At 37.8% G+C, this 26,721-nt stretch overlaps 2 protein-coding genes across 3 annotated transcripts in view; both read left to right on the top strand.

Annotated features, from left to right (window-relative positions):
* LOC306867759 (inactive tyrosine-protein kinase 7-like) overlaps positions 1–10,087 on the top strand; it is a 51,582-nt gene extending 41,495 nt beyond the window's left edge. The window contains exons 14-20 of the mRNA XM_079413614.1: positions 545–745; positions 831–980; positions 1,062–1,291; positions 4,516–4,596; positions 4,693–4,844; positions 5,103–5,281; positions 9,178–10,087. Coding sequence (XP_079269740.1) covers positions 545–745; positions 831–980; positions 1,062–1,291; positions 4,516–4,596; positions 4,693–4,844; positions 5,103–5,281; positions 9,178–9,338 — 1,154 coding nt within the window. The 3' untranslated portion in view covers positions 9,339–10,087. The remainder of the gene's footprint in view (positions 1–544; positions 746–830; positions 981–1,061; positions 1,292–4,515; positions 4,597–4,692; positions 4,845–5,102; positions 5,282–9,177) is intronic.
* A 1,924-nt stretch (positions 10,088–12,011) lies between these two features.
* The window catches only part of LOC306867762 (serine/threonine-protein kinase MARK1-like), a 65,387-nt gene continuing 50,677 nt past the window's right edge, over positions 12,012–26,721 (top strand). The window contains exon 1 of one of the 2 annotated variants that reach the window (XM_079413620.1): positions 12,012–12,364. In XM_079413620.1, the coding sequence (XP_079269746.1) occupies positions 12,314–12,364 (51 nt within the window). In that variant the 5' untranslated portion in view covers positions 12,012–12,313. The remainder of the gene's footprint in view (positions 12,365–26,721) is intronic. The other variant, XM_079413621.1, reaches the window with a different exon arrangement.

Genomic DNA, 26,721 nt, shown 5'->3' on the forward strand with positions numbered 1-26,721 from the left:
CTTTTTTCAAAGGAACCTGGGTGATGATAATTTCATAGTTGGCCTACAAAAATGCATTATCCCTGCAGCGCTCTGAGACCACTTCCTGCTTGTCAAAAGTTGTAAATGATTATATTTTCTCTGATCCTTTCAACCAATTAGAGTTCTTGTTCATGCGGTCCTTTTATTGTTTAGGTTTACATTACACTGTATCTGCCAGCATGTTAACCAATTTTTGTACTATATGGTTCTTTGAAACCTGATATATGCTGCAAAACAGTTTCAAAGTTCACTCTAAACCAATTTCGGCCCATCTCGGAGTACCAACTCAATTTCCACATTAAGTTGAATTACAACTGCTTTGAGTCTAGTGAGAGAAAGGAGAGGCACATCAAATTGGTGCGAGTTCAGGACTGTTAGATCCTAATTGAATGTGCATGCCAGCTTGTCACTTGATTCCTATAAGGAGCCTATTTAAGTTGGGATCAAAAGGGATTCTGGAATGAAACCGCTCTTTCTGAAAACCTTGGTGTTTAACGTATGCATTCTGTGTGGTTGTCCACAGAAAAGCCAGTTCAGCACTCATTAGCAGATGATGAAAAGGCCCCTTACAAAATGATCCAGACTATCGGTCTGTCGGTGGGGGCGGCCGTGGCCTACATCATCATCGTGCTGGGCCTCATGTTTTACTGCAAGCAGAGGCGCAATGCCAAGAGACTGCACAAGGGACAGGATGGAGACGAGCGAGAGGTGGAATGTCTCAACGGTGTGTGCTGGTAACTTCTGCTAGCATGCAATTGTGAAAAAATACAGACCCAGTTCTCTGATCCAGTTCTCTGATCGACCCATAGGAGACGTCCAACAGAACGGCCACACCACGGCAGAGATCCAGGAGGAGGTGGCGCTCACCAACATGGCCGCCAGCGGAAACCACAAACGCCACAGCAGTCAAGACAAGCTCCACTTCCCCCGAAACAACCTGCACACCATCACCACACTGGGTACAGCAATTAACTAGCAAAAACAGAGACCTGCGGACTGGCTTTAACAACTCCAACGACGTAATGTTTCTCCTCTTGTAGGTAAGGGGGAGTTTGGTGAAGTGCTGCTGGCGAAAGCGAAGGCCGCTGAGGATGAGGAGGAGACGGTGGTGCTGGTGAAGAGTCTGCAGACACGCGACGAGCAGATGCAGTTGGATTTCCGTCGAGAATGTGACATGTTTGCTAAGCTCAGCCACGTTAACGTCGCTCGTCTGCTGGGCATCTGTAGAGAAGTGGAGCCGCACTACATGATAATGGAGTACACTGACATGGTAACATCAGCTCACTGCATCTGTCTATCTATCTATCCATCTGTCTATCTTGTCAGTATATCTATCTATCTATCTATCAGGGATGTTAATTTCTGTCATTTGTCCTAACCGACAACCGATGCTCGTTAACCGATTATTAACCGTTAACCGACAAGATTATTTTAAATTAGAAATGAATTAAATTAGAAAGAATAAGTGTCTGTGACCCGTAAAAAATACTAACATTTTGTTTTCTGGGAATTAATTTTACATGCGCAAAAAGCAGCAAACAACCGAACATGAGGATTCACATGGTCATCATAGCAATCACATCACGCACCTGCAGCACTTCTGCAGCGGAGAAAAACATCATAAAGCTAGGTTCTATTTATATATTATATATTATAACTAATAAATAGGCCTATATGAGAAATATATTTTCAGGAATATATAAGGAAACCAGACGGCAGAAAGCGGCAGCTTATTTTACAAAAGCGCAAAGATTTGTTTTATTGTGAATGCACACAAATAAAAGCAAACCTTTTACAATTCCAATTATCTTCATGACTAAAATGAGTAGCCTAGTTGCTTCCACTGTTAGAAGGAAGAAAGTAAAGTGATTGCTCCAGCGCCGCATGCACGCACAGTTAAGCATTCTACCTTGACAATGCAGCCTGTTCATTATCATAATAAACAATCAGACATATGGAAAACTAAACGCACTGCTCAGTTTAAATATGTAGTAAAATCTGTGCGCTTTACGTGGATATAAGTAGGCCCACATAAAAGGTAAATAATATTTTGGCATTCAAATACATCACGAATATGGAAACATTTGATTGTGTGTCGAACGAGAGACCCAACATTGGTTTCAGTTTCGTTTTAGCCTAAATTAATTTGTTTAGTTTGTCGTTTATATAGCTATAGCTTCTTACATTTTTAATTCTTGTTCTTTTCTAAATAGCCTACTGTTAATTGAAAGGGTTTTTGTGGAGTGAGGGGAACTAAAATAGCCTAGGTATGTTTACAGTGTTTATTATGTTTGTAATTCGCATCGGCCTATTTCTGAATTAAATAATACAATGTGACTTATAGGTGACTTTTTTTTTTTTTTTTTTTTCTCTCTCTCTCTCTCTCTCTCTTTAAAAACGTTTTTTTTCTCTCTTTTTTTACGCGTAGCTTATTTTAACCATGCAGCAAACCTTTTAAAATATTTTGATAAATTACTGAAAAAAAAAATAAGTGACTTTAAACCGTTTAACTAATTGTATTAATCGGTCAAAATTGTTATCGGTCGGTTAACGGTTAAAATGAACATCCCTTCTGTCTGTCTGTCAATCGATTTGTCTGTCTGTCCGTCTATCTGTCTTTCTCTGTCTGTCTGTCTGTCTGTCTGTCTATCTGTCTATCTGTCTATCTGTCTGTCTGTCTGTCTGTCTGTCTATCTATCTATCTGTCTGTCTGTCTGTCTGTCTATTAGTGATGTTACGTTCGTGAACGAATCGTTCTTTTTGAACGAATCTTTTAGGTGAACGAATCATTCTCGTTCACGTAATCCATTGACTCATATTTCTCGTTCACTGAAATTCCTCCCTCCACCACAGCGCGCCGCTATTGCGCGCATGCGTAGCTCTGGACCGTTTCATCTGTCAAAGAATGACTAAACCTCGAGCCAATAGCCTTCGAGTATGATACGAGGACGGAGCATGTGATTTGTTGAATCTAGTGAACGAATACGCCCTTCATTGAGTTGCTTTGAGTTTGAAAGAGTCAAATGAACTGTTACATACATACATCTCGTCTCATTATTACGTTCGTCGTTCGAACAACTGGTTCTTTGTTTTATTTTTTTATATTATTGTTTTATTTTTTTTTATTTTTTTATTTATTTATCATTTTGTTTTATTTATTTATATTATTGTTGTTTTATGTTTGAACAGTTACATACTTTTAAATAAAAAAATATTTCATTATGTTAGTCATGTCATGCACGTTTGTTTGTTTAAAAACTGTGAAACATAAACAAATATGGCAGTATTGATTATTTGCGTCACGTTATCCCATCTCATTTGCGTCACGTGACTCACGTCAGCAAATAGCATTTCAGCTCGGGTTTAGAAGGGGCATGTAATTGGTTGGATCGAACGAACGAATATAATAGCATCATTGACCGAGATGGCTCTGTTTTGAGTCTGAACGAGAGAGAGATCTCCCGTTCGTGAACGAATTGAACGAACTGGTAGCTATACCCAGTTCGTTGACCGGGTAGGTCGGCCATTCTGTCAATCTAGTTCATCAATCAGCAGAAAGCGGATGCAAAGCACAGGTATCCGTACTGTGCACGCTTGTTTATATTCATATTTTACATACAGAACATAACTCCTCGTTTAACATAATCTCAGATTTGAACGTGTAAATCTCTGCCTAAACAATTAAATGTTAACTAGCCTAGTATGCAAACAAATAAAAAAAACACTTGTGCATTGGTCATCCGAAAAGAGTGTAATTTAAAAGATAAAAAGAGTAATGACTTTGATCACTTATTTAGACTTATTTTATTCATTTAATGAGAAGGGCACACTTTTTAATGAAGCCAAATCGGTTTTTATTTTGTTACAAGTAAATATGTTAGTTGAACAACACATTTTGCCGCACATGCTGACGTATTTGTGTAATATGGAAAAATGGTCACTGAACGAGTTAGTGAACGAATCTGAACGAATCATTTTGGTGAACGAACGAAAAATGAACGAGTCTCTGGAAAGAATCAAAATTTCCACCACTACTGTCTATCTAGCTCCTATCTGTCCGTCTGTCTGTCTGTCAGTCAATCTATCCGTCTGTCTGTCTATCTGTCCTTCTATTTATCTGTCTGTTTTTTTTATCTGTCCATTTGTCTATATTTTTCAATTTAAAATAGCTTTTATTGGCATGACTGTAAAAAATACAATATTGCCAAAGCTTGAAATATGTCTATATCTGTCTGTCTATACATTTTTCCATCTGTTTACATATTTGTCTGTCTGTCATTACATTCATCCCTTAATCACTATCTGTTGTATTACCATCTATTTGTCTGTATGTCTCTCTCTCCGTCTATGTCTGTCATTTGTTACATTTCATCCCTTCATCACTTTTATTTTGTCTTTCTCTATCCATCTATCTTTGACATTAGACACCACATCCCTTCAACATCTGTCTGTCTTCACCCTTGCTCGTCTCATTTTGCTGTGTGTTATTTTCAGGGTGATCTGAAACAATACCTGAGAGTGTCTAAGAGCAAAGACGAGAAAGTCAAAGTCCAACCGCTCAGCACCAAGCAGAAGGTAGTTAATAACGTCTCAAGTCTCTGTTGTATACAGTACATGTACATAAACACGCATCAGGACGAACCGCACTCACTCTCTGCTGTCTGCTCGCAGGTGTCGGTGTGTCTGCAGGTGGCTCGAGGCATGGAGCACCTGTCCAACCAGCGCTTCGTCCACAGAGACCTTGCTGCACGTAACTGCCTGATCTCCTCCAAACGACAGATCAAAGTGTCTGCTCTGGGCCTTAGCAAAGACGTCTACAACAGGTACAGCCAAACACACATCCTGCAACATTTGCTTTTTGTTAAAGCAATTAAACTCACTAGCAATTCCTAATCCATGTTTAGAGCCAAAGCCTTTGATTTATAAAATGAGGAATGAAAAGAACGTTCACTGAAGTCATCTTTTCCAATGCAAATGCTTCCTGTAGTGATTGTTCACAGGCTTGTGAATGTTCTCCACTTATCACGCACACTGCTTCCCCCTTGTGGTGACGAAGTCGTTTCTTTTCTGTGTTTGTGTAGTGAGTACTACCATTATCGCCAGTCCTGGATTCCTCTGCGTTGGCTCCCGTCTGAAGCCGTCTTTGAGGACGATTTCTCCACCAAGACGGACGTGTGGTCATTTGGAGTGCTCATGTGGGAGGTCTTCAGCTTTGGGGAGCTACCGTATGCCGACCTCACGGATGACAAAGTTCTAGAAGGTGTGTCTCACAGAAGTCAAATGGGTTTTGTATTGACTTGTAGGGGTGTAACGGTAGACAAACATGATGGTTTAGTATGCACCTTGGTTTTGACGTCACAGTTTAGTATGGTTTCGGCACAGCAGGGGGAAAACTGAACATTAAAGGGTTAGTTCACCCAAAAATGAAAATTAGTCCATGTTTACTCACCCTCAAGGCATCCTAGATGTATATGACTTTCTTCTTTCAGACGAATCCAATCGGAGTTATTTGTTACCATGTACATACACTTCAGGTATATACCTTGTGTTACCACTCATTTGCCTGTACGTACAAGATATTTACCATGTATGTACCAGGGAAGTACACGTACTCTAAAATAAAGTGCTACCAAATTTTTCCTTGCTCTTCCAAGCGTTAGAATGGCAGTAGGTGGGTGTTTTTGTTCAACAGTCCAAATAAAGCACATCCATCCATAAGAAAAATTTTCTTCACACGGCTCCAGGGGATAAATAAAGGCCTCCTGTAGCGAATCGATGCGTTTTTGTAAGAAAAATATCCACATTTAAAACGTTATAAACACTTTTCTGTCACTTACCATAGCTTATGCTCTAAAAGGAAGCCCTTTTACATTACTGTAAGGTTACAATTAACAACAGAGCCCAAACTTAAATTTAACCGTGTCTATTTACACTAAATGCTAATAGCCCGCCTTGTTGGCAGAAACTATTTACACTAACTCCGCCCACAGACGTGTTATCGGGGTAGTCAACATTACAAAAGATAATTATCAAACAACAGCTCCAGTGGTGTGGGTGTTAAAGTGTGTACCGTAGTCTTTTTGACGTGATCAACCCGAGCTCGAATCCGCCTTTTGCTGAACTTTTCAAAACTCATATCACATCGGAAAGGCATTTATTATCAATAAAAATGAAGGAAATAATAAAAAAGTTGAAAATAAAGTATCGGTAGGTGTAGGGAGGGATTTATTGTCCCAGTAAGGTTGCATCCATTTAATAATTTGAATTAGTGCTATCAAACGATTAATCGCGATTAATCACATCCAAAATAAAAGTTTGGTAACACTTTAAAATAGCTTTAAAATCACCTTTATTTATATATCGCTTTTAACAATACAGATTGTGTCAAAGCACTTAACAGTATCAGATTGGAGGATAGAGTGTCAGTAATGTACAGAAATAAGATTAAACACTCAATTTTCAGTTAAAGGCATTTCATTATTGAGTTCAGTGATGAACTCAACAACACTACAGTGAGAATAAAAATCACGCCCCCTTTCATTTAGTATACATTTGGGCGGTGTTATGCAAATCTTCCCACACCGTGACGTAGACATTTGGGGGTGTGTTTAAACGAGGCGTTTTAGGAGGGTGTGGACAAGTCTTAACTTTTATAAAGAATATCTCTTTGGTTTTGAGACTTTAGTCTTTGTAACTTCAGGGATCTTATCTATGCATGAACAGCTTGTAACACTCCAAAGAGAAAGGAAAACGTGAAATCGCATCATATGACCCCTTTAACATAGTGTAAATAGAATCTATAGCCGCTGCTTAAATTTAATTACTATTTATTCTTAAATATAATAACTTAAATAATCGTATGCAAACATGTAAATTGCACATAATGCAGTTTACTTAACTTCCTAATTAACTTCTAAATTATACATTTCTATTTGTTGTTGAAATATATTAATTTACACAGTGGCTGGCATAACTTGTTTCATAACAGATTTATTTAAACATGCATTAAATAATTAAGACATCACTAATCAGTCAAATATAATGAGTATGTACAGTTGTGGTCAGAATTATTGGAACCCTTGGTAAATATGATCAAAGAAGACTGTGAAAATTAATCTGCTTTGTTAATCCTTTTGATCTTTTATTTAAAAAATTCACAAAAAGCTAACCTTTCATTGGATAATAAGAATTTAAAATGGGGGGAAATATCATTATGAAAAATGTTTTTCTCAAACACACGTTGGACACAATTATTGGCACCCCTAGAAATTCTTAAGAGTAAAATATCTCTGAAGTATACTCCCATTCATATTCACAATTTTGAGCACTCTAGGGTGATTATGAACATGAAATTATCCAGCCTTCCTGTTTCACAGAAATATAAATAGGAGGGAAAACAAAACCCAAATTCCCTTAATCATCCATCACAATGAGAAAAAACAAAGAATATATTTCTGATGTGCAGCAAAAGATAATTGAGCTTCACAAATTAGTGAAGTGGCTTTAAGAAAAGAGCTAGAGCAGTGAAAATCCCCATTTCCACCATCAGGGCAATAATTAAGAATTTCCAATCAACAGAAAATGTAATGAAACTGCCTGGAAGAGGACGTGTGTCTATATCGTCCTAATGCACGGTGAGGAGGAGAGTTTGAGTGGCTAAAGACTCTTCAAGGATCACAGCTGGAGAATTGCAGAAAATAGTTGAGTCTCGGGGTCAAAAAACCTTAAAAAAATTGTCAAACAGCCCCTACATCAGCACATGTTGTTTGGGAGGATTTCAAGAAAAATTCTCCTAGCTCATCCAAAAACAATCTCCAGCATATTCAGTTATCAGACAGGACTGGCACTTCAAATGGGACTGGCTTCTATGGTCAGATGAAACTAAAAAATGAGCTTTTGAGCAGCAAACACTCAAGATGGGTTTGGTGAACACAGAGATAAAAAGTACCCCATGTGTACAATGAAATATACTGCTGTATTTTTTATGTTGTGGACCTATATTTCTGCTGGAGGTCCTGGACATCTTGTTCAGACACATGGCATCATGGATTCTATCAAATACCAACAGATAAAAAATCAATAAGTGACTAATTCAATTAGAAATCTTATAATGGGCCATGTTTGGATCTTCCAACCGTACAATAATCCAAACACAAACCTCAAAAACAACACAAAAATGTGTCACTGAGCACAAAACCAAGCTTCTGCTGGCCATTCCAGTCCTCTGACCTGAACCCTGTAGAAAATGAGTGAGGTGAACTGAAGAGAAGAAGCACCATCATGGAGCTGGGAATCTAAAGGATCTGGAGAGATTCTGGATGAAGGAATGGTCTCTGATCTCTTGTCAGGTGTTCTCTAACCTCATCAGGCATTATAGGAGAACATTTAGAGCTGCTGAACTGGCAAATGGAGGTTTCAAAAAGTATTGAATAAAAAGGTGCCAATAATTGTGTCCAACGTGTGTTTGAGAAAAACATTTATTTCATAATGATATTTCCCCCCATTTTAAATTCTTATTATCCAATGAACGGTTAGCTTTTTGTGATTTTTTTTTTAAATAAAAGATCAAAAGGATTAACAAAGCAGGTTAATTTTCACAGTCTTCTTTGATCATATTTACCAAGGGTTCCAATAATTCTGACCACAACTGTATCTAATATTTCGTGAAATGCTCTTCTGTAGACCGTATTTCTCTAGCGAGCTAACAAGCTGTGGACACTGATGACTTGCCTGAGGTAAATGAAATGCTATGTAACATTTTGTTTAGAAGCTGTGTATTGACGTCTTTCCGCAGTTGAAACACTGATTGAGTGATTACATGAGGCATGAGATGTTCATTCATGTTTATTTTGTGTTATAACTAGTAGTAAAGCGGTTAACCGAGGCGTTTATACAGCGATCTGTCACACCACATCAAAGAGCACCAAAACGACATTAAAAGGACATCATTTGAAAGATGAGACTGTTTCTTATCAAAAGTAACAATATATAAAACTGGAAGTTTCCATTGAAGTTCCACTCACACAGTGGTTAAAACAATGCTGTATTTGGTTGATACACAATCAAAATTTTCAGTACGAATGCGTGTACCATTACACCCCTTATTGACTTATGGTTATGATTTCTTCCTAATGTTCTTTATTTGTGTCTCTACAGCTCTGCAGGAAGGGAAGCTGAAGTTGTCTCCCCCTCAGGGGTGTCCATCTCGGGTCTTCAAGCTGATGGTGCGCTGTTGGGCCGCCAGCCCCAAAGACAGACTGTCTTTCAGCGACATCGCCGCCGCCCTCAGCGATCTGCCCTCTGAAAGTAAAGTGTGAGAGAAACGGATCGACCTGCAAGCCATGGTTCAAAACCCTCCTTCTTAAACATTCAGATTCAGCGTCTTGCCTCAAGAACAAAAGGACTTGGAATTTGATATATTTTCCACCATTTCTTTTATAAATATATGTTATGTTTAGAGGGTTTCTCAAACATTTGGTTCTTAATGGGGTTTGTACCAAAAGCTGCCCTGTCACTTCTCAGTTTGAGTTTGCCCACTCAAATCGTTGAAATATAGTAAAATATAGTGCGTTTGTAATACCAAACCATGCACTGACCAATTTTATATTTTAGAAGGATTGTCTCGGGAGCCTCTTAATTTATTTAAAAGGTCCTGTTTGTTCAATGTACAGAAAGGTACTGTTTATGACTTTTTTAATTATGTTTATGACCTTTTTATATAATTCAGAAGTACTCATAGAAACAGACTGTCGAGAAAACTGTTAATAAGACGACTTTTCATTGAGTTCAAATTTCAAGTGCCTGTAAAATGAAGGATGTCTTGATTTTAGTATGCTGTATGTTATGACTTGGAAAGCCTCGAATGATTTTTTTATATATATATATACACATTTATAGTGTTTTATTGCTTAGTAAGAGTTCAGTGTTTTATCTTGTAATTGCTACCCACACGTTACATATCGGTTTCTATAAAAATTCAGAGGTATTCTTGACTCTGGAAAAAAAAAAAGTGAACGAACGCTTCTGTCACATACTCTGCTGTTGCAATAAAATTTCACTTTTTAACAAAGCTTGTTTTGATTTCATGTTTTGTAAATGTGAAAAAAACAAATGTAGCAAAAGTAAGCTACCTTATATGTGCCATATAGCTTGTAAGAAGCTCATTGGTCATGGCTGACATTTTCCCATTTCCAGAAACAGCTTGCAGCTGTATACTCTCTGAAGTGCTCTTGTATGAAGTGGTGAGGGCTGGAGTTTCTGATTTTCTGGAGGAAATGTTTTACTGAAGAAAAGGTGGTTCTGGACCAGAAAGAAGTCTTCCTTAAGCTTTGGTGGGAGGGAGGCATCACTGCCACAGACTTCAGGAGCAGTCTTTTAGTTAGTGATGGCCATTCTTGAGTTAAATGAACCTTTTAAAGAGTCATCTTTACATGCTCGATCATGCTTTATTCAATCCCTTAAAGCCCACAGGGGTTAGACCTGGGAAATATGCAATATTATTTTATGGTGTTTTACCACCATTTGCCTTTAATACAGCTTCCAAACTTCTTGGAATAGGTTCATAAATCTTTTGAATAGTCTCCAGTTGAATGAACATCTGAAGAAGGGAATCGGCTTCTCGCTCTTCTCTCCAAAACTGTGGTTTGATCATGAGTCAGGTGACTGAGGCAGATCCTGAAGTTCATCTTGATGTCCTTCATCTGTCTAGGTCAGGGGTGCCCAACCCTGTTCCCGGAGAGTTCAGCTCCAACCCTGATCAAACACACCTGAACCAGCTAATTAGGATCTGAAGGAGCACTTGATACAGGTGTGTTTGATCAGGGTTGGAGCTGAGCTCTGCAGGAAGGTAGATCTCCAGGAACAGGGTCGGGCACCCCTGACCTAGGTTTAATGACAATGGTCATCTTTTTCACACTTTAGCAGTTGTCTTCTGCTGATGATCTTTCATGGATGCTGGCTTTGTGAAGATCTCTGTGATGGAAACAGGGTCTTCAAGACTGCAGATCTGTATTTGGACACAGTCCTGAGCGTTTGACAGTCCCTATCATTCACTTTTAATTTTATTCTTCTTCGCCAATGAATTCTCGCCATGCTTTGCAACAGCAGTCATAATCGTAAAGACTATTGTTCTTCAAACACTAAACGGGCTACCATGATTTATCCGTTTTGGATGTCTAACAAGCATATTATTTCACAGAATGCTTGTACTGAACACAACTTATAGTACACTGACACAAACAATGAGAGAATATAGACAACAAAGGATAAATTAAAGATAATTGCAAGGATTTCACAATGGGTTTGTCAAACCCCTGTATTTGGCCATGCAAAATTAAGTGTATTCAGACAGACAGTCAAACAATAAATAATTATAGTCTAGTACAGTATGTTTTAGCACTTCTAGAAGTCAGATGATGTCTCCCTCTGGCGGTGTGGAGGATGGTTAACAGGAACAATTGTGAGACCTCATAATCTATTGATTATATTCCCAACATAAAATTTAATTTGTTGTGCTTCATAAAAAAATAAAAATAAATAAAAAATCCCTGAAGCTTTTAATGAGATGGTGTCAGAAACGCAGTACTGTTTTAAATCCATTAGGTGGTGATGCAGATCAAATGTAGAGAGGCATATTATAGTGAGGAGCTTATTTTAAGACAGTTTAGCAGTGCAGGTTCATGCACTTTCCCCAAACATGACATAGTCTCAAAATGAAGCATTGATTGCAATAGCTTGTCATGACAAAGCATGTGCAAAGATCTGCAATTAATATAATACAACTATATATATATATATATATATATATATATATATATATATATATATATATATATATATATATATATATATATATATATATATATTAAATCAAATGCAAGGGTTAAATAGCCATACAAACTAATAGATTTATTATTTACCGACAGAAGCTCCGAGTCTATCATCGCCGCCCCCCCCTCTCCCTCCCTCTCTCTCTCTCTCTCTCTCTCTCTCTCTCTCTGTGTGTGTGTGTGTTTCTATCAGGGTGGATCAATGCAGGAGCCTGGGCTCCACACACACTCTCTCTCTCTGTCCGCGCATCCGCAGCGTCGCGTCGCTCCGTCTCTCTCTAGCTCGCTCGCGGCTGACGCGGGCCGCTCCTGGATGTTATAAAGCCGCCGCATCGTAGGTCGAAGGCCAGGAGACATGCCGGTGTGACGGGCATCGGATATCCGTATCTTCCGCGCTATCTTGGCTAAGCCCGGCTGTGCTGTACCGAGCGCCGGTGCTGGAGCGAGCGGCCTGTAAACACAAGATGTCGACCAGAACGCCATTGCCCACCGTTAACGAGCGCGACGCCGAGAATGTAAGTCAAAGATACATGTATCCCTCCGCTTTAACATTCACGATGATCACGCGTTTGTTCTCCTTTGCGTTCTTGTGGTTTCGTTGACGCGGACACAATGGTTTCACGAGCCGGATTGGTTGAATGTTTACTCGGGTTGATGATCGTGTCCAGTGTTGATTTAAAGCCATTATTCGAGTTATATTTGTTTGTGTGACCGCATGGATTGCTCAGGTGCGTCTGATGCTGTGTTAACCAATGCAACACACTGATGATCTGCTCAAATCACATCCATGTCCCATCATAGTATGCAAGCTCATGCTAAACCTATTTTCTTACTGGTTACATGTAACTGCATTAGAATTAATGTGACACTGGACCACAAAACCAGTCATGAGGGTCAGTTTTGTTGAAATTGAGATTTCTACATCATCTGAAAGCTGTATATAATATTTCCATTGATGTATGGTTTGTTATGATAGGACAATATTTGTCTGAGATGCAACTATTTGAAAATCTGGAGTCTGAGGGAGTAAAAAAATCTAAATATTAAGAAAATCACCTTTAAAGTTGTTCAAATTAAGTTCTTAGCAATGCATATTACTAATCAAAAATGAAGTTTTGATATATTTACGGTTGGAAATTTACAAAATATCTTCATGGAACATGATCTTAATATCCTAATGATTTTTGGCATAAAAGAGAAATGTATAATTTTGACCCATACAATGTATTGTTGTCTATTGCTACAGATATACCTGTGTTACTCATGACTGCTTTTGTGCTGCAGGGACACATATATAATAAGCTCAGTAGGCCTGCTTTAGAGTTTATTACATGTGTTTTTTTTCAGTGACATGCAGTCGATATTCTTAATACAAATGAATAACCGCTAATTGTTGTAGAAAATCAAATGCTAGAATGAAATGCAGTTATTTTACAAGGTATTTATCTCCTGACAAAGTTGTTGGTAGATATTTGGACTGACACAAGCAGAAATAACACTCAAGTTTAAGAAATACTTGACCCAAAAATGATATTTTACTCGCCGCCTTGTCGTTCCAGCCTTCACACTGCGTTCACACGGGGTTTATAGCGATTTGGATTTAAGTGTGAATTTGGACCAATCAGATTTAACTGTGGATGGGGCTACTCGCACAGAATTTGGTAACAGTAATGCCCGGTTGCTTTTCTCAGCTGTTTAGGACAACTTAAGAAGGAAGTGATAAGAGTTTTTATTGCTTTGTCACTTCAGGTTTGGATGTAATCTGCTGCTTATCTTTCTGTGAAACACACAAGCGGAAGCCAGAAATGAACATTTGTGCACTACTCTGTCTGCTTTTCTGTAAGCGACACCTACTGTCACAATGAGTTTGCATTTTCATTCGGCCTGTTTTGCTGCACTGGGAAGGTGTTATGCTTTTTTTTTTTTTTTTTTTTTTTAACAATCTTAGTTCTTAGTAGACAAAATCACCATAAATGTTCACAGTGTTCTCATAAGCCTTTTTTTTTTTTTTGCCAGAATTTTTAGTTATAATTGACTGAATTGTCCACATCGTTTGAGCCCCTAAGTCTTTAAATGCTGTTGGGCAATTTGTTTTCCTTCCAGAAATATCAGTCTATCATGAAATAAATGTGATTTGAAGCTATGAGGAAATGCAGCGTGGTTTTGGGATTTTTGCATTTCGTCACTAACAAGATTCACAAACTTGATTCATAAAGGAAATATTCATTGCCAGCACCACGGGAATGATCTTGATCAGTAAGTTACTTATAAAGCCCCTGTGGGTTTAATGTCATCTCAGGTTATAGGCCTGCAGTGCTTATGTAAAGGATTCCTGTACTTGTGTTAAAATCCTCCAGTGATGCAGCAGACTCTCAGTCAGGATCAGGTCTGCGGCCTGTGGGAGTGATAATGGTCACAGAGGGGCTGTTACAGGCCGTGATTAATGAAAAGCACAGAAATGCTCAGAGGTCGTCTGGGTGTGTGGTGTGGGCCATTAATGGAAGTAATTTATGCTGAATCAGTGGAGGAAACGTCTAAAGATTGCTGTCATTGGCTCTGAACATCTCACCATATCAGTACTGCTATCGCAATTAAATTAAAAGAGTTTGTGTGTGATTGCTGATCATGGGTTTTAGTGACGGATTCTTACACTTTCACATTTTTCCCTCCTCAGTTTTGAATATTTAAATCGAACGTCTTTTGCATAGCCACTAAACATGTTTTACACTGCTTGGACTGTAACTTCCTGTAGCATATGAAAAATGAAGCATATGAGTTTTAAACTGATTTACAAGTTTTTGTGTACATGCATGTGTACTGTGTATGTTTATGTATATAGGAATGCACATACATACAGTATATATTTAAGAAAAATTTTATGTTTATATATTAAATATATTTATGTATAATATAAATTATATTAAATATATACATGTAAATATTTTCAAAATATATACTGTATGTGTGTCTATATATACACAATAAATATACACAGTACACACACAAAAAGTTTTATTTTGGATGCGATTAATTGTAATTAGTTGTTGCCCAGTACTTGTATATATACACACACACACACACATATATATATATATATATATGTATATATATATATATATATATAATGTGTATATTTCCGTTTTCAAGAATAAAAACAAAAAAACTCCTGTGACTAACGATATAATTTAAATTTTGTCATATTGCTCCAACTCTATATGACTGTTTTTTTTGTGAAGCACAAAAGATGATATTTTGAGAAATGCCTCTTTTTTTTTTTTTTTTCTCCATACAATGGAAGTCAATGGGCACCAATATTCTTTGGTTTATGTTCTTCAAAATATCTTCTTTGTGTTCCACAGAAGAGGAGTCATACAGGTTTGGAAAGACACAAGGGTGAGTAAATGATGACAGAGTTTTAATTTCTCAGTGAATCATTTCTTTAAATGCATTATAGGTGTTGCAGACTCCTGAGTTTGTATGCAGTGAGCTCATGATACGAGTTGTATACACCTAAAGAAGAAGAGTTTGAAATAGTTAGTAGATATTGATTCAGTTTTCTTGCTTGGTTTGCATTCACTCTTATCTGTTGTAGTCGCAGACGGGCTGATATGTGGATAAGAGGAGGGAGTGTTGTAAAGCACTTCTGTCTGCAGTGTGTCCTCGCAGAGGTCAAAGGGTTATGGATATCAGTGCACTCCTCTGTTATAATCAATGCAGCTGTCAAACTGTAAGACGCTCTCACCTCCTCCATCGCAGCTGACTTACTGTCTGTGCGTGAATTGGAGAACATGAACAGAAGCACAGGAAGTCCAAGTGGTCTCAGTAATGGAAGAACAGGGCTGCAAGGACTAGTTATTTTGGTAATTGACCAGTATTATTTCAATTGTTTGAACAATTACTTGGCTTTTTGGTCAATTAATGCAATAATTTATTATCAGCTATTCTCAACTCTGGCCCTTGAGGTAAACTTTCCTGCAGAGTTTAACTCCAACCCTGATCAAATACACTTGAACAAGATAATCAAGGTCTTCAGGATCACTAAAAAGTTATGGGAGAATGAGTTATGTGACCTTTTACTTCATTTAAAATTCTGCAGAAATGATAAACAATGGTATCCCACGCTCTTCTCATTTATGGGTTGTAGGGCCATAACTAACTATTATTTTGATGGATTTTATTAATCGATTAATTGATTTCTTCAGTTAATCGGATTTTTAATCAGAATTGTTTTATTTAATTGAGAATTTTACATCCTGCCCAAGATTTCAGTGAAGTCTGTAAAGTGTGTAGTGGATAATTGCTTACTGTCAGAACTGAACCATTATGCAAAATAGAAAAAAATAACATGGATTTGAAACATTTACACATAAGGATATAACTGTACAATTTGTTACGCACTCTTTTGTCCACTTTCTAGTCTGATTTCTTTGAGGGGAGGATCTATGGGTGAGCGCATGTATAGGCCTTTTAAAAAAAGGGGGGAAAGGGAAGTGGTGTGTGGCCGAGTATGGTGACCCATACTCGGAATTTCTTTCGATCCAATATTGTGAAATGAGCTCATGCAAATTACATATGAACGCAAAAGGAGACAACAGAAAATGATACTGTATAGAGCGCAGCAACTTTTGTCTCTGCTCAGAACGCTGTGGGTTTGTTTTATGCTGCCTTCACGTGCCATCAAAAATGTCCTATTTCCCTCTTGTGAAGTCATGATTACGAGCTTGTCACATTCAAGTGATTTGTTGTCAGAAAGAATAAAATGTAGCATCTCATTGGTTTACAATCAAATAAACATTCACCTCGCTAGATCATTTTTTAATTTAAAAGCAGCCTATTATTAGCATATTACGTTACTGTTACCTCTTACGACTCCAAGGTTTGTTCCATCCTACCCAACCCTCTACGGACACCTTGGCAATTGAATCGCCATTGGCTTGTAAACTTTTTAGTTTGCTCTCCAGGCTAATATATATATATATATGTGTATGTATATGTTTGTAAAATGTAAAAATCTACTAATAAGAGAAATATAAAATGCACAGTGGCTCATATTAGACATAATTTAGTCGACTTAGGGGAAGTCGTGGCCTAATGGTTAGAGAGTCGGACTCGTAATCGAAAGGTTGCGAGTTCGAGCCCCCGGCCGGCAGGGATTGTAGGTGGGGGGAGTGAATGTACAGCGCTCTCTCCACCCTCAATACCACGACTGAGGTGCCCTTGAGCAAGACACCGAACCCCCAACTGCTCCCCGGGTGCCGCAGCATAAATGCTGCCCACTGCTCCGGGTGTGTGTTCACTGCTGTGTGTGTGTGTTCACTGCTGTGTGTGTGTGTGTGTGTGTGTACTTTGGATGGGTTAAATGCAGAGCATGAATTCCGAGTATGGGTCACCGTACTTGGCTGTATGCCACGTCATTTTCACTTTAACTTTCAATGTAGAGGGTTTCTCCACACGGTGCCTAGTTCGCGAGACTACGAGATTTTGGGATGCTTCCGAAATGTGCAGCGGTGTGGCCGGTACAAACACAAGCATAGACTAGAGTGGCTGCTATCAGTCTTTGAGTATGCGCAACCACATTTCACGTTGGCATTTTTTGTAACTTTCCGCAAAGCTCCGCTTCCGAAGATGCATGACTTCAGAGCGTCTATGTGGAGCCAGGCGAAAGTATAAATCCTGCTTAATGCGCCGCAGACATGTGCAGTGATGCGCAGATCAGCTGTCACGTCACTGAATCTGCTGTTAAAAATGAACCATTCATCATATCATAATGCAAAACTAAAGGCCTGTTCACACCAAGGAAGATAACGATAAAGGTATAGTTCTAAAAATTAGGGAAGCATCGATACCATTTTTTCAGAATCGATACAGAGTATCTGCCGATACCAATCCAATCCGATACCAGCGCAGTTTTTTAGAATTTCTGTAGAATGTAGAATTTCTATACTTCTGTGTGTTACTCTTTTGTGTGTTAAACACAATCTACTACATATAGATAACGTCATTTTAATGAAAAATAACAAATGAAAAAGTATATCATAATCTATGACAAAAATACTATAACTAAACTTGGTTTATAAAACAGGAAAAGATACTCTAGAAAAATCATGGGTGCACAATTTTATAAAACCTAGTGAAACATTTTTATTTACAATTAAAAGTGAATGTGTAGGACTAAATCTGGTGAAATTATAGATTTAGAAATTATACACATTGCTCTTTGAATTGTTGTAAAATACCTTCATGAAAAAACAAGCAAATACATTTATATATAAAAATATAGGCTACTATAAAATTAAAAGACATTTCTTTTAAATCTATAGCACAGTAATGAAGGCAGCAACATAAGATCGATAGGACAGAACAAGAAAGACTGTTAATAATCTTTCATTGCGCAAAAGTATTATAATATGTAAGGCTCCAATATAGAGCAGCAGAAAGCGCTTATGTGCATCCTATGCACTGAATGATGCGCTTGAAGCGACATGGAGTCTGCGCACAGCTCTCTGAGTCCGCATAGAAACGCTCACAGTACAAAGGGAAGAGATATTGATGCGTAGTTAAATCTGTGCGTAAGTTTATTAAGCCTTTTCTTTTAACAGTTTTAAACCTCAGTAACTGTGCGCTCTTGAAGAGAGTTTGACTGTAGTAACCGAACGCGACACGCAGGATGACAGACAGCCGCGGCGGAGAGAAGAGTTTACCTGAACTTGAATTTAAAGACTTAAATATTCATCTGTACCTCAGATTAAACTATGGAACAGCTTCAGAACACTTGAAATATAGTGCACAAAAACTTTATGGTGCTTTATAATGTTTTTGTGCTTTCGTGGGGGTTAACAATAATACAGAATAGTATACGCAAAATATTGGATTTGGATCGGTCTCGTCTGACCGATACCCGAGCCGCAGAAAATGGCCGTATCGGAGTCGTTACCGATACTGCGTATCGGATCGATGCATCCCTACTAAAAATTGTTCTCAATATTAAAGAATAGCAGAGTCTGCAGCACAACTATAACGATAAAAGCACAGAGAAACGATATTGTTGGAATCACTTCCAGAACGATTTTTTCCAGCTGATGAACGATAAAAACATTGAGAGCCAAGCAGAATCCATCCTGCTATAACGAACTGGAGAATTTAAAGCGGCAGACGAGCGTGCGCTTAGAATAACAGACAATATTTTCTGCTGGTGTGGACGCTAATATCGTTATCGTTATCGTTCTTGGTGTGAACGGGGCTTAAGAATCATTTTAATCGGTGCGGGTTCAAGTCTGGGCGGATATCTAAATCAGAGAACAATATAGGTGGATAATTTATTTGAAGCAGCGGATTCGTGTGACTTTCGAGCTGATCCACGCATCTCTAATAGTCAGCTTTCTGACCATTCTGGAATATCGGTCAAATACATGCTTCTTTCACTATTTATAAAACATACAGTATGCTTCAAATGATTGTTCATATAATATGTATAGAATATATATATAAATACACTACTTTAGCAACAAGACAAAGTGATGTAGTTGTTGTGGGAAAAAAAAAAACTAGCATTGAATAGCATTGACAGCAGCATTGGTTGTCCCCTCCACCATGTTTACAGTTTATGGGCCGCCCAACTCAGAAACTGGCGTCAAAATTATCCAGTAGTAAACATGACTTGAGAGGCATTCACGTCTACTGTCTGATTAGGAAACTCGTATTTATGATAATTCAGATAGCACGTGAAGGTAGCATAAGAATAAGGGATGGTAGGAAAACATTGTGCTTTTTAAAAAAAAACAATTCCCTTCAAGCCAAACTTACGATTTTCGACTACCTCTGGAAGTAGTCAAAAGTAGACAAGCTAAAAACAATTAGACCCCATTTACACATCCACTTGTGATCGGTTTGACAAAAACACATCTTAATACCAGGTGTAAACATGCCAAAAGGCCTTTTCACACTGAACGCGAAAATTCTGCGCGACAACGCTTTTGCATCGAAAAATGGACCATTTGTCTGTGATTTGCCTCGTTTTTTTGCATCGTGCTCGGTGTAAAACGGCCTTTTGTTGCGTAATTCACTGCTGTAAAATAATGTGACTGGTGGAGGTGGAAACAAGCAGATGCAAATGAATCTATCAGTGTGATGCTATAGCTCCCCTTGTGGCCACCCTGAGAATGCAATATATGCTTGCAAGTGTGTAAATGTTACTGTTGCATTTCAGAAAGCAGTGAGGCATGAAATCGAGCCTGCTAGAAGTGTTTTTCCATTCATTTACTTGCTTATAGTATGTTTCAACAACAGAGTATGGAAGTGAAAGTGATGCAGGGATCAATCAAAGCCGTCACCATCAAAACAAATGTGATTCAGGGTGCTTTAGAGAGTTCTTGCAGACGCGCATTGGAAGGCTTTCACTTTTACAGCAGTTGTGTATCAGTGGAAAGGCTGCGAGAGAAGGGAGTGCTTTAAAGAGACGTGTGTGTGTGTGTGTGTGTGTGTGTGTGTGTGAGTGAGCGGGGTGATGTGTTTACGGAGATCGCACCTTGTCGGAATGTTTTTGTCCAGGCAGTGTGTTCATTGTCATGCTAAAGCAGGAATGCTGATGCTGCGGTGTCATGAAAGTCTGGAAAACTGCAGCTGCTTCATCTCATCGGTGTTCTCTTCAGGGTTCACCATTTATCTGTGGCTTCTGATCAAATTTGAGCTGTTCTAAAACCCAGTGAGCTGCCTGGATGCCTTCTAAGGGGCCTTTCAAACAGTGTGTTTTTGAGATGCAGTGCAGCAGAATGGAACTGAATGCAGTTCTTTTTAAAAGTTTTAACTTCTTTTACTTGACATGTTGACTTACTGAAGTGCTCATGGTGGGAGACGAGTAACGACAATCAAAATAATGATGATCTCAAACCGAACTTACTGACTAAAGAGAGCTTAATGATGATGCTATGACATAACCTGTCAACAAATACAAATATTAGATCAATATATTTGCATAAAATATAACTGGAGCTACCTGTATCAGTGTTAAAGGGATAGTTCACCCAAAAATGAAAATTTGATGATTATCTGCTTGCCCCCATCCAAGATGTATGTGACTTTGTTTCTTCAGTAGAACACAAACAAAGATTTTTAACTCTAACCGTTGCAGTCTGTCAGTCATATAATGGCAGTCAATGGGACCCACGGCTTTCAGAGACAAAAAAAACATACACCGACAAAACCAAATTAAACCGCGAGGCTCGTGACCGGTTTACACGTGACACGAAACAATCGGTCTGTGCAAGAAACTGACCTCTGATCCACCGCGGTGTCCAAATGTCCTGAGTGCGTTCACAACATCCGGCGCGTGACTAGGCCTGTCGCAATAATCAATATATCGACTTATCACGCAATATATTTACATAACCTCAATATATCGCCCATTATATTTACTTAAAAATGATTGTCACCATGTTTTGTACATTCCACTTGCACCCGTGTCTCTTGCAGCTTCTCATACATAACGTGGTGTAGTCATGAGGTGCTAGTTCAAATTTAAAAAAAGCTTCTACAAAAAGTTTAATCTGCAGATATATGGTCTTGTTTAGGATTCTGTGCATACGGACATCTGACTGCTAAGTAGTGATTGTTTTTCAGCAATGGTGTGCATCCTTAATTTACAGAGAAAAGAAGGACAGGGAAAAATCTGTAGATGGAAAAATCTCAAGTTCTTTGTGCATGTTACTTTGCACTTTTTGTTAGAAAATGTTTATTTACTATTTATTCAAGTATCTAATAATTTGATACTTAATTTCCATGGTCTAAAGATTCTTAAAAATAAAGTTTGTTGTCATTTGGAAGTGTGTAGGCCTTCTTGCATTATTATGCTGTTACATTATGATTATATATGCAGTGGCATAAAATGGTCTTTAAAATGACTATTGCTTATCGCAATATATCGCACAATAAAAAGTTGTTATCGTGACAGGCCTACGCGTGACTTGTCAATGTGCTGTGGCATAGTATACCTCACTCATTGTTTAGATCACTTCCCCGTTTATTTAGTTTCCTGAGGGACACTGGTATAGCAAATAGGTTATAGAATACAGTTTTGGTAATCATTATTATTAATTAAAGGGGAAGGGGAAGAAGAGAGATGGAAGTCTCCCTTCTAGTTGTAGTTTATCTCTGTCTAGCTCCGGTTCACACTCCAGTACTATGCCTGAGCACGTTGACCCGTCACGCGCCGGATGTTGTGAACGCGCACAGGACAGTTGGACATTGCGGTGGATCAGAGGTAAAAAATTATATAAATACTGTTCAGTTTCTCGCACAGACCCATCGTTTCGTGTCTTTAGACCTCAATGTATCATCACGAGCCACAGGGTTTAATTTGGTTTTGTCTATGTATGTTTTTTTGTCTCTCAAAGCCGTGGATCCCATTGACTGCCATTTATATGACTGACAGACTGCAACGATTTGAGCTAAAAATCTTCGTTTGTGTTCTACTGAAGAAACAAAGTCACCTACATCTTGGATGCCCTGGGGGCAAGCAGATAAACATCACATTTTCATTTTTGGCCGAACTATCTCTTTAATATTTAATGAACATTGGGGTCATCGTAATTTGCAGAGATGTTTTTTTAAGGTAAAATTATTTATACGTTTTTGGGAAGTCACACCACATGCCTTGTGATTTTTTAAAAAGGTCAAATTATTTATTTTTGTCTTTTGACTTAACCACATGATTTTGTTGGTGGACAAGTTTGTTTTCTTTTTAAATATTAAGCAGTAAAGCACTTTTGTTTAAAATATTATTTTGGTCTAATTTAAAGGGGTCATATGACGATGCAAAAAATATTATTTTTTGGTGTAATGCAATGTTTACGCAGTTTAAGGTACAAAAAGCACATTATTTTCCACATACTGTACATTATTTTTGCTCCCCCCGTCTTTCTGAACCGCGTCAAATTTTGTTTTTTTTACTAGGGATGCACCGATACCACTTTTCCCAGTACTCGCCCGATACCGATACTTTAATTTTTGGTACTTGCCGATACCGAGTACCGATGCCAATATTTTTATTGTATTTTTACATTTTTAAAATATTGGGTAAAGAAAACAAATGAGTATGTAAAATGTTAGTTGATTAACTTCATTTATCAAATAGATACTGTCAAACCAAAATTTATTCAGACACCTTCAACATTTCTCACATTTTATTCGCTATAGTTTAGAAAATGCTAATAAAATATTACAAGAACTCCAAGTTAAACTGTGTCAGAACAAATATAGCTTGATAATACCTTTCTATCAATCAATCAAAATTATTCAGACAGCTGTTGGTATGACAATATTTACACAACTATCAATACTTTGTCGGGCCACCCTTAGCCTTAATGGCAGCCTGTAGTCTCCTGGGCATGCTGTCAACCAGCTTCATGAAAGCCTGAATTTACATTTTTTCCATTACTTGGTCTGAATAATTTTTGGTCTCACTTTTGTATAAATTTTACTGGTAGTCCACTGTATGAAGAATTTTTGGGTATAATTTGTCACAGTTTACTTTATTTTGCTATCCTCAGTTACTTAAATTAACTATAGTGTCCTGCACCCACTAGTAAAAAAAATAAAAAATTACATCTGGTCTCTGAATAATTTTTGGTTTGACTGTATATCCTTCAGTTGTTTTTCACACTTAATTATGCCCATTAAAATGTAATTTACAATTTTTTGTTACTTTCACTGTTAATTTTTTCTTTATTTATTTGCTCTATGGTACATCATCTTAAATGGCATTAGAGCTGCTCCATTGCAGCGGCTCAGTGCTGTAACCACGCTTTTTGCTGCAATTATGCAGGGAACCACTCGTTATAAATCAATAATTTTCAGATATAGAATTTTATTTTTATTTTTTTTTCATCTGAAACATTTAGATTTCAAAGCCATATAATTGCAGAAACACGCATGAAGCAAGGAAAACACGCACAGCGCGCGCACTTATGTGTACCGGAGCAGATGAAAGGGACAAGTACAGAACAGCCTAGCGCATTTCACACAGGCTGATAGTTTCACTTGTGTTTCACTCGTGTTCAATGCTTAAGGTTAAAAATAAATGATGTTTAAAGTGAATGAATGCCCCTATATGTTGTCATATATTTACGATTTAGTTTTAATTCAAATGATGCGTGCTGAGCGAACATCAATAAAGATCACACCACAGAAGTGCGCGCGCGCTCTCTCTATCTCTCTCTCCCTACTGTTAAGTAACTTGTGCATTGTTTTACTTACTCGTTTTTGACATTTCCGACCGAAGTACAAACTTTCCAGTGATATCTGTGAGAAAGGGATATTCACTCGACAAGCTCGCGCATCTGCGCCGCCGGCGCGCTGGATCCACTCAGCGTGTTTCGCTTATCAGCTTGCTCACATCAGCTATACAGGCATTAATACTGAATGTTTAACATTATATTCATTGCATGTACATTTTTAGACATCCTTAATCTCTAATAACTACATTCTGCTGTCTGTTTTTCTGTTGTTGGTGTTTCTTTGTCTGAATATGGCACTGATCACATGCGTGGTATCGGCGTTTAGTATCGGGGCATTTTAACGAGTACGAGTACGAGTACATGAGCTCAGTATCGACCCGATACCCGATACCAGTATCGGTATCGGTGCATCCCTATTTTTTACAAAGTTCATGGTTCTAAAAAGCGCAATGTGCTCTGATTGGCCAGCTATCCAGTGCATTGTGATTGGCCGAATACCTCAAGTGTGTGACACCCCTTACCATATTTGGAAACACACAGCATCTTGACGACATGGCGATGGCGGCAACAATACTACAGCGAGAATAAAAGTTATGTCTTCTCTCTTTGTTTAAACATTTGGGTGGTGTTTTGCAAATCTTTCAGTAGTGATGTAGATATGTGGGGGCGTGTTTAAATGTGGTGTTTTAGGGGGGCTTGGCAGAGTCATAACTTTTATAAAGAATATCTCTTTGGGTTTGAGACTTTAATCTTTGCGACTTTACAGATCTTATATATGTACAAACAGCTTGTAACACTCCAAAGAGAAAGGAAAACAAAATCACGTCATCTCCTTTAATAAAAATAAGGATGAAAGCGCATATATAAATGCACTAATAATTCAGAAGCAATGGGCTATTTTACAGAATTATTCAGTTTTGCCTGTATAGCCTTCTCCAAGTGCAAAATCTTCTCCTGGGCAGCATTGGGTATCATGTGTTTGGATCATTCGATACCTCGCTGAGTCACCAGTTACACTGAATGCTGATTGTCAAGGCCTGGATTGGGCTTTTTGCCATTGTGCTCAAAATGCAAGATAATGTGGATCCTAGTTTCGTTTCTTGAGGCTTCAGGAGTGACTTATTGAGTAAATCACACGGCCTGAATGCTGGTGTGGTGGCAAGTTTTAGGAGTCCAGCCAGATTTGAGTTATTTTGGTTTGTGTCAGAGCGGCCAGATTCCTCTCTGTTTCTTCAAAGCTCCACATGCGTGTTCTAATAGCTTCTTTGTTGAGTATAAATGTGCTTTAGCTTTTTGTAATACTGAATTCTGCTTGCATTGATGTCAAAAATAGTTTTCTATTCAAGGCAAGGCATCACTAACACCAAACTAGCCTATTGTCCTTGTTTAGGGGAGCCGTGACCTTATTTGACTGCTAAGCTAAAAAATAAATGGCCATAAAAGAAAGTTGTGTCTTTACACCCAGGAATGGCTTGTGGCAGCCAGCATGCATGAAGAAAAAAATAATAATCTTAAAGCAGGAAATGATATCATAGAGAGGACCCAGAAGACCTGCAAGATTGTGTCAAATCAATAAATGTCATAAAGATAATTTGATCTTTTTATGAAAAGGAAAGGTTATACAATGTCATGTGGTGCAATTCCCTGAAAGCTTAATGATATTCATCAATTTAAAAAAAAAAAAACTTTCTAACTTGAAAATATAGTCTATTTAAAGTCTTAACGCAAATGGTTGTAATTAATGAACGCTTTGGAATAGAGACCTGAGGTTGGTCTCTTTTAAAGAAGACAATCAAGATTATTTCACAAGTGAAAGCGATTTAAATGCAAACGGGGCAATCCACGAAATCGTCCCTAAGAAATAATCAAACATAGAATTAATATAAACATACCAATACTATGTATTTCATCAATATTACATAAGTCAATTAAATATTTTAAATAATAATTTTTGTGAACTTGACCATTAGCTAGAAATGAGCAAATCATCAAACCTGTTATTGTCAACTCTAAAAAGTAACAGTTTTTGATGTGGGTAACAAGGATGACATGGATTTGGTAAAATGACCTAAATACAATGAAAGTGTAAAGTTTTAATTCTTTTAAATTTACTATAAAGAAAATGTACTGTACTAATATTTTATTTCATATAAAATGGATATTTTACTAAATATTTTGGAATCTAAAACTGTAAAAAAATTGAAGCCATATGTCCAAGTTATGTTCCAAATTTGAAGTTCATATCACAAAAAATGAGGTTCCTGTGAGATTTTTAGGTGCTATACCAAAAATAGGCACTGGGTGACACCCAAACTTTCATTTGATTTATTGATTGATTTGATGCATTTTCCTGTTACAATTTTTTTTTAAACGTCTGTTGCTTAAATCACATAATATACCACCAAAAGCCCTATTTGGTCGGGACTAGTTTTCTAAACTATGTTTGAGTTTTGATTCTTATCACCTGACATCTGTGATTTTCATGAATGCGTCTGTTTTGTACATCTGGGTATTGCAGAGATCACGAGCACTGTATCATTGCGTATAGTCATTTTACTACAAATACCACTGTGAAGCTATATGGTTAGAAAATAGCAAACCCATGGTTAATGTGTGGTTACTTTAGTTTAACTATTTTATTT

The sequence above is a fragment of the Barbus barbus genome (genome assembly GCF_936440315.1).
Source record: "Barbus barbus genome assembly, chromosome: 49".
Lineage (NCBI taxonomy): Eukaryota > Metazoa > Chordata > Actinopteri > Cypriniformes > Cyprinidae > Barbus > Barbus barbus.